Source organism: Miniopterus schreibersii (assembly GCF_964146895.1).
Source record: "Miniopterus schreibersii genome assembly, chromosome: 5".
Classification (NCBI taxonomy): Eukaryota; Metazoa; Chordata; class Mammalia; order Chiroptera; family Miniopteridae; genus Miniopterus; species Miniopterus schreibersii.
Window position 1 is genome coordinate 58698839 of NC_138106.1, and position 20648 is coordinate 58719486.

Sequence of the window (20648 nt, forward strand, 5' to 3'; positions counted from 1 at the left end):
ACAATTTGTCCTTGCCTTCAGAAAGTAAAATATGGAGTTTTCATACTCAACAGTGCTAACTTACTAGCATAAGAAAAATAGCCAGAATTTCTGTTTTAAAATTGACTGTCAGGTTGAAAATTGAAAATAGAACAGTTTTTCAAAGATCTTTTTAACCCAGTAAGAGATTCAAGTAGAATATATGCCATACCCCTGGAAGGTAAACTCAATATTACAACGTATTCTAAGAGTACAAATTTTAACATTAAATAAATTTAGAGTTCATCTGGAGGAACAAATGTGTGCTAATCAAGAAGACTGAGAGAATTAGAGAGGTGGCTTGTTCTACCTGAGAGTAAATCTTATTTTAAAGCTATGCAAACAAAAACAGTTTAACAGGCATGAGAATAGGCAAACAGAAGTCTGTTCAAAGTCTGAAGTCTGGAAATGGACCAAATGACTATAAACATTTCACATTAATAGGGAAAGAATGGGCTGGTTGACAGTCATTTTTTTCGCAGCGCTACGGGGTGAAAGGAAACCGTGAAGTCCTAGTCTCTAGGGGAACAGTGAGGATCCTCAGAAAGTTGCTGTGGAAATCCACACTCTGCCTTGGGGTGCTGGAGGAAGGAAGAAAAGTTTTACACAGTTTATGAGTAATCCTCTGAACTCTAAAGCTGCAATAAAAAATAAAAAAAAATATACTGGGCACGTAGATCAAGCACAAAGACTTACTGAAAATGATAAGTTGTTAGAAAGTAATAAAAAGGGATTTTAGTTTATGCTCTTGATTTAGGGCTATTTTCGGGTGAGTTCTTTGTAATGAACTTAAACACATTCTAATTTGAATTCTTAGCAGATGGGCCACAGATGCATATTCTTCTTCAGATTCTGGAAACATCTGATTATATACGCAGACCCCTTGCTAAAGTTCCTAGGCAAAGAGAGTTAACTTATGCGTCTGGGCACAAAAAAAAAAAGCTAAAGGGAATCAACCCTCACATTAGATACAAAAGGGAGGAGCCATCATCTTGGCTCTGAAGCTTGGCTCTCCAGGCAAGAGATCTGCCTTAACAATACTGGCTCCTCTACTAATTTCCCCTAATTCTTCCCACCCCTTCAGAGCCCAGGAGGAAATGGGACTCAAGAAAGGGAAAGTATCAAAGATTATGGGGACAGAGAAGAGGCCCAACCAGCTCTGCCTTGTGGAGGGGTAGGATAAAAGAAGTCTGGAGAGCCTTCTTCCAATACACACTCTCCTGCTCTGTACCCCAGGTTGAACTTGCCGGTTCACATGTGTACCCCGCATTCGAGTCAAATATTTGAGCATAGATACCAGGCTCACAAGTCTTTGTATCACCAGGCCCAAGTAAAGTGCCTAACACATTATACGGACTCAAATATTTGCTGTGCAAAAAAATCTAGAAAATCTCTCTGTGGTTGTTAAAAGCAAAACACTGATCTCTGGATCTATTAGTCTGGGCTTTCACAGTCACACTTTGAGAAAGATTAAAAAAAGTTCTCTTATTGTCGAAATCTCACTAGATGCAAGCAAAGGCAGAATGGGTTCCTTGTCCTATTCATGAAGGAACATACGTACGTATGGAGTATGAAATCATCTCCACTAAATAGCTAGGAATAAAAAGAAGGCTTTTGGATTTAATGTTTTGTTACCACATAATAGTTTGGGCAACAGGTCCCAAAGCCTCAAGACAAAGTGCCAATAACCACTTAGGAAACAGGCTGTTAGCAAGCCTGGTGCACTGTGCACTGGAATGCAGAGCTATATCATGAAAGCGTAGCATATAGCAGAATTTACTTTTATTAGGCTCTAGCCCCATTAAGAAATCTTTTTCTTATAACATTTATTGTTGACTTTCCATCTTGAATTTTAATTTTTCCTTGGAGGAAAGATGCCATTCCAGATTGAAAAATAAATTAAATTTTCTTAATCTAGCCCTTAAAGAATAAACCTATTTCTATTTAATCTTCAAAATTCTAACAAGATCAATTCTTCTTGTTAGCACCAAATATGTATCTAATCAAAGTGTTACTAACATATATGATGAAATAGAACTCTTATCAAGAAACTAGAATGAATGTTTCAATATTTGCAGTTACTTATCTATTTCCTCATCTGACACTTTGTACTGTAACTGATCAATGGTTTATACCTTTACCATCCTCACTTTTTTTTTTTTAAAAAAAAACAACTTAGTTTAAGACCGTCTTCATTACTTCAGTACACATCCTCCATAAAGAAAATCAGAAGTGTTGCAGTTTAATGTCAACTATTGTAGTAAAAGCTGCCAGTGCCTACCCAGATCCCTTTTTACCAGGCTGAGGTACCAGCTCCCCAGTAGCTATGAGTACTGGCTGCTCAGTGTTCAGAGCTGTATCCATCTCCAAAAAATTACCCTTGGCCAACAGAAGCTACCTCACCCAGAGATGCCTGAGACAGGTCATAGCCAATGACCAGGTGGGGCAGGGTATAAAGGCCACCTTTCTTTGTGGTGCTATCAATGCCCCAGAGAACATCTCATGGTGCCCATTACTAAGTTCTGTTGAATTTTCTTCCTAATAACTATCATTTTTTTCACTATTCCAATTGCCACCATCCCAGTTAAGGACCATATCTCACCTGACTATTCAAATTGCCTTCTGAATCAACTTTCACCTTACTACAGTCCTTTCTCTACAATACTGCCAGAACATGCTAAGATGCAAATTTAATAATCTTCCACCCTCCTCCCCAACACACACACACACCCTACTTGAAACCCTTCAATAACCATCCCAGATCAGTACACTGAACTCAGTTCACATAGGCACTTTGCTTCTCTCCTCTACCCCCCAAAATGAGGCCATGAAGCAAAGCAAAGCCTTGAAATATGTAAAGTATAATTACATGGCATTTATCTGCCCTGAGAGCCAGTTAGCTGAAGCAGTTAACTATAATCTTAGTGGAGTTAGAAGACTTCCATTAGTAGAGAAGAACTGAAAAATGAAGTAAACCCAGGAGAATGGGTTATAAAACCACTTCCCTTTCTAAGTTAGGGGGTTTATTATAGCAAGTCAGTGCTTAGTGTGTCCCATTGGTAGTTCCAGCAAGAATCTCTTGATACTTTGGATGGCAAGCTTCACAGGTTCAGGTTGGGATGATGATTGGGTGACTATATTTTAATCCTGGAAAACTGCAACACTAAGTACAGTAATGATAAAGTAAAGCCCACAGTAGTGATAATTATATTAAAAAATAATTTGTGCATATTTAATACTTAAGTATCTAATGTTTGAAAATTTGGCCTATTAGAGAAGCAGACTGACTTGTGGTTCCAATTTATAATGTGTAATTGAATAACAGACTTAGACAGATTTGGTTTTGCATTGATATGTATATTTACAAACAGTCTTTGACTACTTAATAGAACTTATTTCTCTCTCCTTCCACCTTTTATTTATTTATTTATTTTACCTTTTAGATTCAGGAGATTTAACAGTATCTGAAATGGCCTGCCAACAATATGAAAACAAATATAGTAAGTTTACAAACAGTTTGAAACTTCTATAGGAATTTAATTTGTAAATACCCCCATCCCCTTAAACTTGATTGTAACAAACTTACATTTACAAATTGAATAAAATTTTAATATAAAAAGAAAAGTTAAGAACAAGGCTTCTCAATTTTGAACTGCAGTGTATTAATTAATACATCAAATATCTTTAACAACTAAAGTAGCCCCTGAAATAATATTTTCTGTGTAGAAACATTAGGATTTTACATTGACATACAAATCTAGGTTCAGATCCTTGCAAAACCATAATATATGACAACATTCGCTGAATTCTTACATGGCAAAAATGTCCCATCCTTGAGATGGTACATTAATTTTCTAGTTCACCACAGTCACTCCCCACACCTCCACCCAAATCTCTGTCACTCACTTACCTTTACAGCCCTGGTCCTTATAAAGGCATTTGCATTTCAAATCAAGCATCTATAGCAGTGATTCTCAATCAGCGACCAGTGGTGATAATGTCTCCCAGGGGCAAGCTGGCAATGTCTGCAGATATTGGGGTTGTTACAACTATGAATGGGTGCTACTGGCATCTAGTGGGTAAAGGCCAGGAATACTGCTAAACATCCTACAGTGCACAGATCAGGCCCTAAGAACAAAAAATTATCTAGCCTAAAATGTCAATAGTGCCAAGGCCAACCAATGCTCACCTAGAAAAAAAACACATCTAAAATTCTCCAACATGGCACAGAGGCCTTGCATTGACCCACCACCTTTGTGTATCCTGGAAACTAATCCATTGACATCATAGGGGTCACAAGTCACTTCTTTCTTCATTGTCTATAGAGTCCTCTTTTGTACCTAAGTTCTTACATTTCGATGATTTCTCTCTTCTTTAAAATTTGTTCTTTATTTTCTTCAAGAAATCCTTCCCTACATTGAGGTTTAAGATACTCTATTTTGTTTCCATCTAAACATCCTACCAGTATTTCACATTTATGTCTTTAATCCATCTGGAATTTACATGCTGGCATTCAGAAATATAATTTTGTTTCCACATGAATAACCCATAGCTTCAATAGCATTTATTGCATAGTTTATCTTTCTCTAATTGGTAACACCAACTTTGTCACATACTGAATTTTCATATAAACTTTCCTGTTTCCAGGATATTTTCTATTTATTCCTGTGATGTCATTTTAGGAAACTTACTATCTGATATCATGATTCCTTCCTCATGCTTCTTTAAATTTACTCTTATGTATGAATTTCAGTATCAGCCCTCTTGGAATTTTAGTTGAAACTGCACTGAGTTTAAAGATTGGATAAAGATAACTGATTTTTCTCATTCATGAACACTGTATCCCTACTATTTGGATTTTTCCCTGACTTTCAGGAAAGTTCAACAATGTCTCCAAAATGATGATAGACTTATTCCTGGGTGCCATATATGGTTTGTTTTTGAGGTTTTTGTTTTTCCAGTAACTTTTCTTTAATTTGGATCTCATATATGGCACACTTTTTTGTTAGTCTATTTTTTTAAAATAATTATTTTCAATTACAGTTAAGATATATCATCATTAGTTTCAGGTGTACACCCCAGTGACCAGACATTGCATAACTTAATAAGTGATCACCTGAGGTATCCTAAGAGCTTATCTATAGATTCTCTTGGATTTTTACTTCATCTTACCACCTACAATAGTTCCTTCTGCAATACTTACTCCTAATGTTTTGTCTCAGTGTACTGGCGCTCATCTCTAGTTTGGTTTTGATGAGTGAATGCCTTTGCCTCGTTTATGACTTTACAAGGCACTACCTCTATGTTTCGCATTTAAATATGACATTTCCTTTCTATATTTTTGGCATATATTTCTTATTAAGTTAAGGAAGTTCTATTCAATTAGTGGTTTTCTAAGTTTTTAACGTACCGAATGAATGGTACTAAGCCATTTATAGCAAAAGGCAGCTTTGTTCTTTAAGCCTGCCCAGTCTTCTCGGAGGATTTGTCCTTACATTTGGAGATGCAACTGGAAAGCCTTCCTCCGTCTTTGAACCTGACTCCCTTTCCTCGCCAGCCTCGCTCAGCAACTTTCAGGAAATCCACTTAGCTTAAATCACCTTTGATTGGGATGCTGTTCAGTTTTCAGAGATGAGCTCCAACACAGAGAGACCTTAAAGGCCTTAAAAATTAACTACAATTATTTCACAGATGGTTTGCAAGAGATAAAAGTCAAAGTCAGAAACCAGGCCGTAATTGTGGTCAACACACAGAACAAGAGATAAAGCTCTCTTCAGATTCTTGAAAAGTATGAACATGCCTGAACACTGCATTATCTTCAAGCTCTTATCTAGCTCCTTTGTCAGCGAGTGAGCTCATCCTGCAAAATACTAACAAAATGTACCCCAATGCTTCCAAGTGGCTGAGACAGACAGAAGAGACTTTGAGGGTGCACTGTTACACGTGTGAAGCAAACCACTTCCATCAGGGAAAAGACCTCCCGAAGTGTTAACTAGTGTGGGTTTATAAACAAAGATTCAGCAAAAATAATCCCCGGGGCCTTATAAAAATGAACTGACGTTTCAGTGTTCTTTCCCATCTTCTTTCTGTGGGAAAAACAGTGCTGAATAGCTGGCTTTTCCTTTGTTTCCTTCATTATTTCTGTGCCACAGCTACTGGAGGACACTTTATATTTTAGTCTATTTTTTACTCTTTACAGCAATGAAGGAGGGAAAAGAATTCTTCATACTGTTTTCAAGACAGGCTGCATCACTGTTATACCTGGGAAAGAAATGGCTAGGTTCTGGGAAAGTTGTTTTCCATCCTCAGACAAAGTAGATATGTTGTTGGAGGGTTTCCTCTCAGCCAAAAAACAATGTTTGACTATTTCATTCTGAGTGCTATATATAATTTCTGAAAATGTCAGAACGTCTTATGTAGGCAGTACACCTTGCGCGAATGTCTATCTCCCTGTGTGTAACCAATTAACCTGTCAAGTCTGACACCTTTTAAAAGCCACCGGTGGCTTGTTGATTAACCAAGCGTCCCAAAGCATGGTTTTGAGCTTTAATTTTTTTTCAGTCCTAAAAAGCTATACACCTATCTGTCTTGTACTCTGAAAGTTATACGGGCATAGCACACTGTCCCTCACCCACACCTGTGGGAGGCAGGGTGGGGATGTATGCGGAATAAACACTGTCCCAAGGCGGCAAAGAAAAAGACCACGTGGGCGATGGGGAGAGTCCAATCCAATTCTCCTGCTCACCTTTATTAAAAGCAGCTGGTTAGAGACTTGGAGGACGCAAACAATGCTATTTATTTAAAAAAATAATTCTCAATGGCTTTCCCTTTCGGGTTGTTTTCTGCCCAAATCAGTTATTTTATGTATTTCCTTTCTTTGGTAAGTAGAAGGTGTCTGCCTTTCAGATTTTTCGCTTTGATGCCTTTATTAATATCAGAAACAAGTGAGGCCTAGGCTGACATTGAAAGGAAAAACGCTCATCTGCCCATTTTTCTAAGGAAAACCAAAAGATATCACAGATAAATTCCAAACTTCGATTATGTCAAAAACTGTGACTCTATTCTATACTCCCTGGGAGCAGATATGAGATCAGAGATCCCCCCAAAATTACGTGACACACACGAACAGGTGCTCTCCTCCCAGGACACCTCCACACACCTACCACTCACCTCATTTTTTACGCAGCTGCTGGGAAAACTTCTGGATACACAAGGCTTCTGTGAGAACTGCAAAGTCGTGGTTAGTTTTGCCCCCTTTTCTTGTGTTTTTGTAAGTCGACCGCTGCACCTAGAGCTACAGCGCAGGGGAACACGTTCAAGATTATCGCCTGTTTTGATTTTAACAAGGAACCACAGAGCGTCCTACTACGTGCAGCGGGCTTGGAACAGACGGGGGCAGAAGGGTGAGTTTGGGAGCCTTGCTTCTGAGGCAGGGCAACCTCCCCCCCCCCCTGGCGCCTCCGCCTTGCTCACCCCCGCGCCCCTTCCCGCCGCCTCCCGCCCGGCTCCGCCGCCCCCAGCCCCGCGGGAGGGCGGGAACCGAACCCTCCGGGCCTATCGCGCACTTAAATCAAACATTACTCCCTAAGGCGAGCCTACATTTAAGGGGAAAAAAGAAAGACCCTTCGGAAAGTCGCTGTGGCAACGGGAAGCCTCAGAACATGAACCATCGTTTGCAACTGTGAAAACTTTCCATTTTGAGAAGGAAAAAAAAAAAAAAAGAAATTAGTGGGCTAGCATAGACTTCAATGCTGCACGCCTTCCTTTTCCTTTAATCTTTTAAGCTGCTAGCAGCTGGCTCAGACGCCCGCTCAGATGCCCGCGGTCACCAACAGGTCTAACGAGCCTCAGGCCAGCGAGAAGCAGCAGCAGATTCTCTAGCTGACCCTCCTCCGCTTTTAAGCAGCGCAGGGAGGAGGCGGGCCCGACTCCGAGCGCTGGAAGCCACGCCCCCACGAGGGGCGGGGCTGCCCCGGCCACTTCCTCCCGGGAGGCAGGGGAAGGGGCGGGCCCTAGGGGACGCCATCCAGAAAGCCCTCTCTGGTTGGAGGAGATTTAGAAGCGATCCGGACGGGAAGGAGGCGGAGTCTAGTTTTCCTGGTGACCGGGTGCCTGGCGGTCGCCTAGTAACCGGTCGCGGCAGTCCTGGCTGCTGCAGCGCGGGCCTCGGAAACCTGTGGGCCGGAGCCCACGCTGGGCTCTTTCTGCCTGTTCCGCGATGGCGGCCGCCGCAGCCGTGGTCGCGCCGTCGGGTTTGGAGGACGCGGTGTCTCGGTCCCACGGCGAAGGGGCCGGGGAGGCGGTCGTGGAGCGCGGGCCGGGCGCGGCCTACCACATGTTCGTGGTGATGGAGGACCTGGTGGAGAAGCTGAAGCTGCTCCGCTATGAGGAGGAGCTCCTCCGGAAGAACAACCTGAAGCCCCCGTCCAGGTGGGTGCCCTCGTCCCCGGCGCCTGGGTGCCGGCCCGGGAAGATGCCTTCCTCCGGCCTTTTGGGGAGCGCTCAGCGCGGGTTAGCAAGCACTTGCCTCCATCTTCCTACCCGGGAAAGGGCACTTCACCCCAAACTTGGCGACGGAGGGCCGCCGTGGAGCTCGCGGAGTTTTGACTTATTTTAGTAGCGAGAATAAAGTTTTGGAACAGCAGAAAGGATTGGGAGACAACTCGCCTGGTGTTTAAAGCACAGACGCACCTCCACAGATCACAAACTTTTTTTTCTTCTTCCTGATTATAAAAGTAATAAAATACCTATTTAGAGAACTCAGAAAAACACACACACACACAAAATGTCGAAAGATACTAAAATCACCCATAATCGTATTCCCAAAGATGGATGTCGTTATGGTTTTAGATCTGTCTATAGGGTTTGTTTTCCTCCGCAAGAACCTGCCCCTGCAGCCGGTAACCGCGGGCACCTGGGACCTTGCCGCGCACCTTATATGCGGCTTAGTAAACTTGTTGCCTAACTGCTCTGGTTGAAAGGACTTCTGCCTTTGCAGTAACGGTACTCTCAGAAACTGAGAAGTGGAAAGACAAATGAAATGGCAACTACTGGAATTGTCTCTCTGTCATAGAACCTAAAGTTGCTCTGCCTTCTGGTGGGTGGAAGTTCATGGTACCCTGAAGCCAGGGCCCTTGGTTGCTGAGGATAATGGACAGCTAGCTGTTTCTCCTCCAATCAGTGAAGCTTACGGATAGATACATTTTATAGCTTTCCTTCACATTAATACATACTTATATTTGTTTACTTCATCGTGTAAGAGACAGTTTAGGTTAAGAATCCGTAGTACTTTCTCTTAATGGCTGTAGCGAGGCTCGAATAGTTTCCCTCCAGAGTTTTGATCTTATTCCCTGTTCCCTTTCCATAACTTGAGTTATAAGATATGTAGGCTCTAGGCAAACTGTTCAGATTGCTAAGGCAGTCTATAATAATAGGAGAAAAGTTAGAGGAAAAAAGTAGTGTTGCTTGGTTCATGATAGAAACTGTAGGATGGGGAGTTATTACTGAATTGAATTGATCAGGATGATATCAGCAATCAACTTTTTCTATGTTAAAAAAATGCATATTTTCCCAAGTATATTTTTTCAAACTAAAAGAAAATTGCCTTAAGGTTCGATTGATATAACCTCTGTGCTATTTCCTCAGGAGTCAGTAGGATACTTTGAATCATGGATTTGCCTGGAGATATCTTAGTTTAATGGTTCTCAAAGTGTGGTCATCAGGCCCCAGCATCAGCATCACCTGGGAACTTATTGGAAATGCACTCTCACAAGCCCGGTCCCGGGTCTTCTGTATGAGAAATTCTCAGGGTGGCACCTAGAAGTCTGTGTTTTAACAAGTCTTCCAAGTGATTCTGTTGCATGCTAAAGTTTGAGAACCACTGTCATAGGTCTACAGAATGTGTCAGTACCCATTCCTCTTTCCTGGAGTTACCAGTCAATAAGGAAAAATGAGTTGTTACCAGTAGGGCTTCAAAAGGGTTCTAAACATATACCTGCAAAGACTTTATGACTTTTATTTCTTCCCAGCTTTCTGTTATCTTCCAGGACATTTATACTTATACTGCAGGAAAAAAATTGGGAAACATGAGGTGGACTGCTGATTCTTATGAAAAATAGCTATAATAGCTATAAATACAATAATAGCAATAGCTACACATAGAAAAGCAAAATAAGGTCTTTATTTAAACTTAAGTGAATGTTGTTGCTAGCAAATTTATTCCTAACATGTTTACTTATAAATCATACTGATCCCCGTAGGACTATTTTTAGTAGGCTAGGTGATTTAGCAAAAGTCAACAAATGTTTGTTAGATGGGGATGTCATACTCAGTGGTTTTTAATCCTGGCTATACCTTAGATCTGTCTAGGAAGCTTTTGAAGCATACCCATACTGGGGCTTCACTCTCAGAAGTTCTGATTTAATTCATGAGGGAAGAACTGTTTGGTCGGGTAGCAATAGTTTGATGAGTTTCTCAGGTGATTCAGATATGCAGCCAAGATGAGAACAACTGTTTAACATAGCCGATAGACTAGAAACAGTAAGTAAAGATACCAATGGCATTGTAAAAAATGTCAAAATGCATAATGAATAATCACTAAGGTCTTTTTTTTTTTTAATTCTGAGATTCTCCTAGTTTCAAATTATCATTTTCAGCAGCTACTCTATTATTAATTATTCCTGACACATAAATTATTTTGCAAAAGTTCTATATGCTCAGTTTTTTAACACGTCCTGTATTTTCCGGTGTAAGGTCTTTGATCTAAAATTTTTTGTACAGTAGTTATTGCCCTAATCCTGTTGATTAAAAACTTTAATGTGAGTGCTGTCGATTACTAGAGACTTCAAAGAGTGTCTTTTGATTTTTAAAGCCATTTAAAAAAAATGTCTTCTGGCAATTTTGGACTTAGCTCTTTTAGTTACTATAGATTTTGCAATATTTCATAATCCACCCTCCCCTCTTGTTTTGAACAGACACTATTTTGCACTGCCAACCAACCCTGGTGAACAGTTCTACATGTTTTGTACTCTTGCTGCTTGGTTGATTAACAAAGCAGGACGCCCCTTTGAGCAGCCTCAGGAATATGATGACCCTAATGCAACAATATCTAACATATTGTCTGAGCTTCGATCATTTGTAAGTGTAAACAACTCTCTTCTTTCTGCATGCTTTCACGTTATGAATTTTAATATTTATAATTCAACAACATAAATGCTAGCCTTTTAGATGAATTTTCTGTGGATAACTGTATACCTATCTATATATACACACATATATATGCACACATACATATATACATACATATATAAAGTTACATCTGGATTTATTTTCAGGTAAAACCTCAGAATAGTGGATATTATAACAATCCCACTTCTAAAAATGCTCAGTGTATATACCCTTTATAGCCCAAAGTATTAATATTTTTCTTAATCTTGATATGTCTTAGAGGTAAATTTGTGGATACTTAGTTCTCCTTAAAAATGATTTAAAAAAACAAAAACTAGGAAGCTGAAACATTGCATTTTGAAAGAGAGCTTTGATTTACCAAACCATGATAGTTGTACTTTTCACTTCTGATTTGTTCTGGGGGTAGGCAGTAAGAATTTTTGGCAAAGTGAATCACTCTGTCATTCATATGGTTGTTTGGTGATAGATACCAAGCTAGTAGTTTTATTGGTTTTTATCCAAACGATATCAATTATTTATTCTGCTGTAGTGAGGTGTTATTGCCTTTTAACTTGATACTTTTGACAATAAAATGTCTTCATTTTCCTTTAGTTTTGTATGCGTCAGTGACTATAGAGATGGATTTTTAAGAAGCAATGTAATTACAGTTATTTTAAATCATATTTGAAAAATAGAGAAGTGATGAATTTATTCAGCAGTACTTTGCTTAAAATATTTTGACATTGGAATATAAATAACAAATAATATCCTGTTTATCTTTTGTATTTCAGGGGAGATCTGCAGATTTTCCTCCTTCAAAATTAAAGTCAGGTTATGGAGAGCATGTATGTTATGTTCTTGACTGTTTAGCTGAAGAAGCATTAAAATATATTGGTTTCACCTGGAAAAGGTAAAGGGCTTTTTTTTCATTTGCTTAAAGTGACTAGGCAAGAATAATACTGAAGAAACCAACTGATACTCTTCTTAGACATTGTTCATTGCTTCTTTTTATGACCTGACAGTGCTTTGTATATCTAATATTGAATTTATCACATGGTATTAAAGTCGTTTGTTCACAGGTCTGTTTTTATTGCTAGACATTATGAAATCTTCATGTGTACGCTATAGCTGTTAGCATAGCACTTGGTGTATTATAGATTCCCAATTAATGGATGAAGGAATAAAATATTCAGAAACTGTCAGTTTATATGGGTTATAATTAGAAAATATAAATTTGGTCCTTTGAAGATTGAGATTATTGATAGGTCGAGATTGTGGAAGGCATTATTCAGGTAAAACATGAGCAAGCAGTGATTTTGATTAGAATTAACTCCTATAGAAAGGTATATATGTTGTTTCCTGTTAGTAGTTTAATGTGTATTCAGTTACATTCTCTCAGGTAGATAATCTACCTGAGAGAATTAATTGATAGGTAGTTTTAAAAACTTACTCAACTTGGGTTATCATGTGGTTGAACCATATGAAATTACTGATACTCTTTTATTTTTTAACTAAAAAATGGCTTTTTCAAATGTTCAACCCAAACATTACCACTTAGTACAACATAAAGAATGACTACATGATCCACGTTACTTTTTTAAATTTTCACCGGAGGATATGTTTTTATTGATTTTTAGAGAGAGAGCAAGGGAGGAGGAGGGAGGGAGAGAGAGAGAGAGAGAGAGATCTCTGAGAGAGAGAGAGAAAGAAAGAGAAATATTGATGTTGCCTCCCATATGCGCCCTGACCAGGGATCAAACCTTTAAGCTAGGTGTGTTCCCTGACCAGGAGTCATACCGGCAACCTTTGGGTGTATGGGACAATGCTCCAGTCAACCGAGCCACCCGGCCAGGGCCGTGTTATTTCTTTATTAGAGTCCAAGAAATGATGAGTTGTGCTGCTCTACTCCAGTTAGCATTTTTTTTTTTTTTTTTTGGTTAATCCTCACCTGAGAATATTTTTAACACTGATTTTTTTTTTTTTTTTTTTCTTAGAGGGAGGGAGAGAGAGAGAAAAACAACCATGCAAGAGAGATGCATTGATTGGTTGCCTCCCTTGGGACCAGGGATGTGCCCCGCTTGGGACCAGGGATAGAACCTACAACCCAGGTACATGCCTTTGACCAGGAATTGAACCCTGTAACCATTGAGCGCACCGGCCAGTGCTCCATTTAGCATTTTAAAGAAATTATTAAATCTTTTGTCCAGTGTATTCTAAATGCAACAGAAGTTATTAGTTTCTCAACCGTAATTCAATTTTGTACTTTCTTTGCTTCTGGGCATATCTTATTCATGGCCATGTATTGTGATTTGGATAATTTATAAGGACTATGATAAATTTATAAGAAAAAGGGGGAAAATATTGAAAATAGGCAGTAGAGAATATATCAGCTATGTAATATGTAAATTACATAGAGGTTACATATTTATAGATGATTATTTTATATATCTAAATATGCCAAAATAAATCCTAGAAGAATATTGCTTATGAGATATTATCTAATTCTAATTAATAAAAGTTAGGAAATTTATTCTTTAAGAAGATTGATTTGGTTTGTGGTAGTTTCCTTTCTTAATATTAAATGTTGATTTTTATATTTTGTTAACTGGTTCAGGTATGAATTTTTAAAATAAGTTTCCGGAAATGAACCCAAATACTTCTGAGTATTTTTATATGGGAAATACATGTGGTTAATCTTGATGGAGAAATGATTGTTCAATACTTAGTGTTAGGGCCACTGATTAGATTTTGGAAATAAGAATAAAGCTTCTTATTACTTCTGTAGAAATAAGTTTCAGATTGATCAAAGATGTAAATGTGAAAAATGAAACCATAGTAGTACTAAAAGACCAAAGGGGTGTGGGATATATTGTGTGATGTTAAAGCTAGGATCCATGCACAAAAATGTTGTAAAGTCAATATAATAAGAATTATAACAGTCCTTAATAGCCAAGATTATACATAATAAACTAGGAAAATATTTTTAACACAGGTTAGGCCTTGCATTAATTTTCTTAATATACAAAAGGTCAAAGGACATAAATAGACCTTTCCTTGAAAAACACACACACAGATAATCAATTAAAACATGAAAGGGTATTCAACCACTTCACTGTTAAAGAAATACAATTAAAACAAGAATGAGATATTTTCACTTAAATAATTGACAAGGATTAAAGCTTGTTTACCATATTGGTGACCATATGGAAATGGAGTCACTGTTGTTGGAAGTACAACATTGTAGAAGTTGGTTTTGGCAATATCTAGCAAAACAATAAAATAAAGTTGTTGACCCAGCGATTCTACTTGTACAACTTTATCCTAACAGTATACACAATGATAAATATACAATGATGACCTTTGCGATGTTGTCTAGTAAAAAAACTGGAAACAACCTCAATGTTCATCCATAGGTTGCCAGTTAAATGAATATTTTGGTACTGCTGTTAAATGGAATACATGCAGGTGACAGAGAGGGAGAGATGTATTATAGGTACTTAAATGTGGTATATTAGTAAGTGAAGAAAGTATACTGGGTAACAATATGCGTGGTTTTAGCCTATTTGTGTAAATTTATTCTTTAAATTTGGAGGTAAACATTCTTGCTTCTTTACATAGGAAGTTTCAGGAGGAACACGAGACATTTAAGAATGATTATGAAAGGGTGGGAAAGGACAAGACCTGTTGCAGAGGAGATCCTTAACGTTCACATTGTACATACCTTTGTTCTGCTAAAATGTTGCTTTCAACTCTCAGCTCATGTTAAGCTTTATTATTTTAGACCAACATACCCAGTGGAAGAATTAGAAGAAGAAACTGTTCCAGAAGATGATGTGGAATTAACGTTAAATAAAGTGGATGAAGAATTTGTGGTATGAGTGATACTGAACGTATTATTCCTTTTCACCTTTGGATTCTTTTTTTCTTCTTTTAATTGTCCCAACTGCCATTTTCTGAAATATAGTTTGTTTAATTTTTCCAGAGATGGAAAGCTTTTAGAATACCATGTTCAATTGCTTAGACCTTTGGTTAAGTTAATGCTGATGTTCTCTAATGACTGACGTCTGGATTTTAGCAGAGGTTCTTAAATTGTAGGCAGGAGGTAGTAGACCACTAGTTACATGAGCAAACATTTTATTAACAGCTATTCATGATCTTAAATAGGCCATAAATAATAAAAATATATTTTTATATGTGAAGGTTGAATTAAGATATTTCACAGTTTTTACTAAACAGTTTTACATCTTGTAATTTCATAAGGCAATATTTACAACCTCAAGGCACCGTAACAGTTTTTAATGTATTTGCAAAAAAAAACCCTGTCAAAATTGTTTTTAATGAGCATATTTTAATTAACTATATCTGGTTGGCTCCACTGTTTAAAAAACATAAACAATTTGAAACAGATCAGTAGAATTTTGGATTAATACATTCTGCTTCATAAGAACACCATTCATTTCTCAGGAACTCCATTATGCTTCTAAAATAAGGATAAATACTAATATTAGAACTTTAAAATTTTAAATGCAGGAACTTTAAAAAATACTTGTAAATGCCAACATTATTTAAGTTGTTGGCAACATCTGGTCTTTTTCCCATTCTTAATGTTCTATCCAAACTGTGAAGCTAAATGATGAAGTCTCTATAACAGCTTAGACTAGTAAAATGGTAGAAACAGAGAGCTTATTCTCAGAACCAGAGATGGATTAACCCTGGTGTTTTAGGAAGTATAGATATGATCTGAAATTAAAATGGCAGTGTATTTTACTGTCATATATCAGTTAAATTTTCTGGGTGATTTTAAAAGTTAACATATAATAAGTATAGCCTATATTTCAGCTTAAAGTAATTTATTAAGCTAATATATGATACAAAGATATTAATCACTGCATTGTTTTATAGCAAGTGCTGGAAATAACCATTAAAGAACTTAGGCTATATCCAAATAGTAGAATATGATGTATCCATTAAAATTTTAACACTTGTTTGTCTGAAATTGTAGTTATAAAATAAGTTACAAGGATGTAATGTACAGCATAGGGAATATAGTTAATAATATCATAATTATGTATGGTGACAGATGATTCCTAGACTTATTATGGTGATCACTTCCTAAGATATCTAAATGTTGAATCATTATATTGTACACCTAAAAGTAATGTAATATCGTAAGTCAACTATAATTAAAAATAAATTTTAAAAAACCTACTGCACCCCCCCAAAAATATATACTACTAGGTACATATAGTCAAATTACTGGATTTTAAAGTCGTGTGAAATGAAATACTTCTTCCCTGTATGGCTATGCCACAAATTGAATATACATTTTTAAAAATAAATAAATAAATACTATTTAATTGAAAAAAATAGCTTACAAAGAAATGTTAGTTATATGGGCATGATAACATAAGCATAAAATCAGCTATGTAAAATTGCAAAAAAAGGAAAAATGATATCAATATGTTAACATTAGTTATATATGGATATTAGGATTATGAATAATTATTTTCTATGCTTTGTATTTTCAAAATATTTACCATGTTTTACAGAAGGAAAAAGACTATTGTAAAACTAATCAATTTAAAAGATTCTTTTTTAACATGATATGTTTTAAAAGTTAAGGTAAAATATATTCATTCATTCTGCATGTGTTTGAGCACCTGTTATGTAGCAAGCACTGGGCAAGACCCTGGTGGTCCTGTATATACAGAAGCTTTGAGGCAGGAAGAAACAGCCTGATCAAGGAACTGAGAGAAAACTGTTGTGGCCAGATCTCCTGAATGAGGAGTTGGGGAGGGTAGATTAAAATGAACTGGGAAGATAGGCCAGGTCCTTATCATATGGGGCATTTTTAGGAGTTTAGCCTTTATTCTTTGGGTAATATATCTTTCCATTCAGGCTTAGAAATTTTTAAGACCACATTTCCCAGTTTACTTCATTTATTTTACTCAGGTATATTTCTCATCTTGTCTTCTTAATAACTGTTTATTAGTTACTAGTTTATTGTCAGATACCTGGTCCTAGTGCATTAACATTTAGCTTTAAAGACATGTAACTTGAAACTGCCAGTTAGGAAAAAATATATAAAAACGTACTCATCAGAAAGATAACCCTATGAGGGCAGAAACAATTTGTGCTTTCTTTTTTTTTCTTTTCATCTCCAGTTTATTATGCAGTGCCTGGTGCATCGTAGGTGTTCATTAAATATTTGACCACAAAATCATCTTTCAGCACATTGCTGCGTAACTTTTAGAAATTATAGCTATTTTTTTTGTGTGTGTGCGAGAACCCTTTAAAGTTCAAAGCAGCATTATTAGGTGTATAAGTTAGAGAAACAAACTAAAAAGCAGCCTCATCACACATTTCTTCCCAACTGTGAGGTAAAGACATACTGTCATAAGACCAACTCAAGGCCTTCCTCAAAGGGTTGCCTCTGAAGCTGTTAGTTCCCTTAGTCATGTCTCTCAAAGTTTTTTTTCTTTCCTTTCTTCCTTACTGTCATTATAGTATTCTAAGGGGGCCTCTTATCTCTCCCATTCCTCTGGCTAAGGAAAACTGGATCAGTGATCAAAAGCCTTTGGATGATTAGATATTACTTCATTCTGTTGCCACAGGTTGTGGGGTGGCTCAAGGATGGATGGTAAAGTTCTGCTATAATCATCTAGAAACTAGAAACCTTCAGTTTTAGACTGACCAAATTATGATAGGACACATTGATAACTACTTTTTAAAAAGTAAGTATTGGTCATAACCGAATATTCTCACCTGCTGTATATAATCATATGTTTCATAAATGGCAGTAAGAGAATTAAGAGGGTGCATATTAAGCAAAGAAATGATAGGGTATTGTGAGTGCCTTCTAAATTACTGAGATTAGAATCCTCAATTTATTTTAAAGCAATATTCTCTAAGTCTGTTCATATTCGAATTCCTTTTGAATGCTCCCATAATAATGTTTAGTAACTAAAATCCTTTCCCTAGTACCTCCTATTAAAGCTTTTTACCTTTTAGTGCTCAATCCAGTAAAATTCAACAAGTATTTATCGATCACCTGTGTAAACAGTACTGATTAGGTTATTGCAAAAGCATTATAAACTTGTCTCTTCTCCCATGGGCATTAAGTCATTGGCATTTCAATCATTTACTCTCCTTGTTAAGTAGACCATCATTAGTGCAAACACAGAATAGACTGAGCTACTTTTCAAAGGTGTGTGTCTGCATATATGCTTAGGATTTAAGATGTAAACAGATCAGTTTGGTCTACACCTCTATGCCCCACTGCCCCCTCCCTAAAAAAGTAAATGTCACTTGCGTGTATGGAAACTATATTTATATTGTTTTATATTTTACTGAAATCTTTCCAGTTCCCCAAAGATTAGCATAGTTCTCACATCTCCTAACTTTAGTGGCCTCGCCCCCAGAGATTCTGAGCAGATCTAGAATGGAGCCTTAGAATTTGCATTCTCACAAGCTCCCATGTCATGCTGGTACTGCTCATCTCAGAACCACTTTTTGAGAACCACTGTCTTACATACTTTGAAATTCTTGAAGATAAGGATTATCTTTGAAATCTACCACTACTATTTTTGTGTAACTCTGCATGTGGAAGTGTCCACCAAACAACACCCACTTTTTTTTCTTTACAAGACTTGAGGACCAAGCTCCACTGGGTTTACTACCATATCCTTAAGCTTGGGATATTCTTGTTAAATTTGTTTCACCCATTATGTCACTCTCACCACAAAGACATTTGAAGAGAAAGGGGAGCTAATGTTTTGTCCTACATACTTGTAGAACCTGCTCAGACTCTGTATTTACTATGTATTGGGGAAGGGATTACCTTTCAAAGGGTCACTCTGACCCCACCCTCCATAGCTATTGGCCAGTGATCAGGACCACCTTGGAATCTACCTGAACTATCCTTTAAGATAGTTGATATCTAAGACACAAAGTTAATATCTTAAATATATGTATTTCGTATCTTAAAATAGATTTAATATTTAATATCTTTAAATAGAACAGGGGCCATAGGCCCGGCAGTACTGGTGACTTAACTAATTAACTGATTAAACTTGAGCATATGAGAGATTAGATGTCAAAAACATTCATTAATGTGATTGGCCCCTGGAGCAGGTAAGAATATTCTGTCAACCTCTCATTTTTGTCTATTTTTGTCATGTTACTCAAAATTCCCATTAACTTTTTCTGCTATTTCACATATACTACTTGGCACTGTTTCTTGTTCTGTTCTTACATTTATTTATCTCTAGTTCTACAGTAATGGCACCCTTTCTTTTGTTTTGTTTTTCCTTCATTCAGTAACTTTAAAAAAGGTTTATTTTAAATGGCACCATCAAAACCTCAAGAAAAAGATGAGCTGCTAATAACTACACACATTAGTAGGCTTTTAAATACCCTCTCTTGCATTAGTCTTTATATAGAGCTTACTATGTATGTGAAAGTTGGAAATACATTTTGTAAATGATAAATTTTTATAATTACTAACTTTTAAAACTTTTATTTTCCTAAGGAAGAAGAGACAGACAATGAAGAAAACTTCATTGATCTCAACATTTTAAAAGCCCAGACCTATCGCTTGGTAAGTTGTGTGGTATACACACAGGTCCAACAAGCAATCAGTATACTTTTTCTGCTGGAAATTGAAACAAGTAAAAACCATTGTTGGTCATTGTTTAGTGTATCATTTGAAAAGTAGATCTGAAAAACTTTTTTCTGTATATAAAGTGCAGTAGAAAATATAAAAATCCAGAGGTGCGAGTAGGGCCGGCAACCTCCTATCTATATCATGGAAAGTCAACACAGTGCTTCTCTGTACACTGAAAATAATTTATTTGCCTTATGCCATTTTTTATTATGGAAACACATATATTATTTGATTACAACTTATTTTCTTAGTAATGGGCCATTGTGGAAGTGTTGAATGGACTTGAGCATAGGAAAATGGCGATTAAATTAATTAGTAATTCTTTGAAATAAAATAGATTATATTAAGATTGTTATATAGATAGGTAGTAAGACATTGCTGTACGTCAGTTTTTGCTCTGTTTCAATTAGGAAGTAAGTCTAGTCTATAAAAAGAGAACCCACTGACAGATATTTCACAAGTTAATATGGGATTTTTGTATTTTCCTATATGTATATTATATTTCAATAAGGTGATACCTACTGCATGTTCAAAAAAGTACATACAGAAAATATTCTTATTTGTTCTTTATAATGTTTTTGTCTAAGCCTTAAAATAAGTTTGGATCCAGTTTTGGCTTCACATCATGAAGACATTCTTGGCCACCCCACCCCAGGATGATCTCTTCATTTATCATTTACTGCCTTAGTATTGTGAATCGGCATTAGTTATTGTTAATGATATGTGTGTGTTTTCTGCCCAACTTGAGATGTAACATAACATAAGGATGTACCTCACTTGCCTGAGTCTGTGAGTTGGT

At 37.0% G+C, this 20648-nt stretch overlaps 1 protein-coding gene across 1 annotated transcript in view; it reads left to right on the plus strand.

Moving 5' to 3' along the window:
• The first annotated feature begins 8025 nt into the window (after nucleotides 1-8025).
• The window catches only part of IFT57 (intraflagellar transport 57), a 48065-nt gene continuing 35442 nt past the window's right edge, over nucleotides 8026-20648 (plus strand). The window contains exons 1-5 of the mRNA XM_081137655.1: nucleotides 8026-8448; nucleotides 10992-11154; nucleotides 11976-12094; nucleotides 14966-15056; nucleotides 19715-19783. Coding sequence (XP_080993781.1) covers nucleotides 8237-8448; nucleotides 10992-11154; nucleotides 11976-12094; nucleotides 14966-15056; nucleotides 19715-19783 — 654 coding nt within the window. The 5' untranslated portion in view covers nucleotides 8026-8236. The remainder of the gene's footprint in view (nucleotides 8449-10991; nucleotides 11155-11975; nucleotides 12095-14965; nucleotides 15057-19714; nucleotides 19784-20648) is intronic.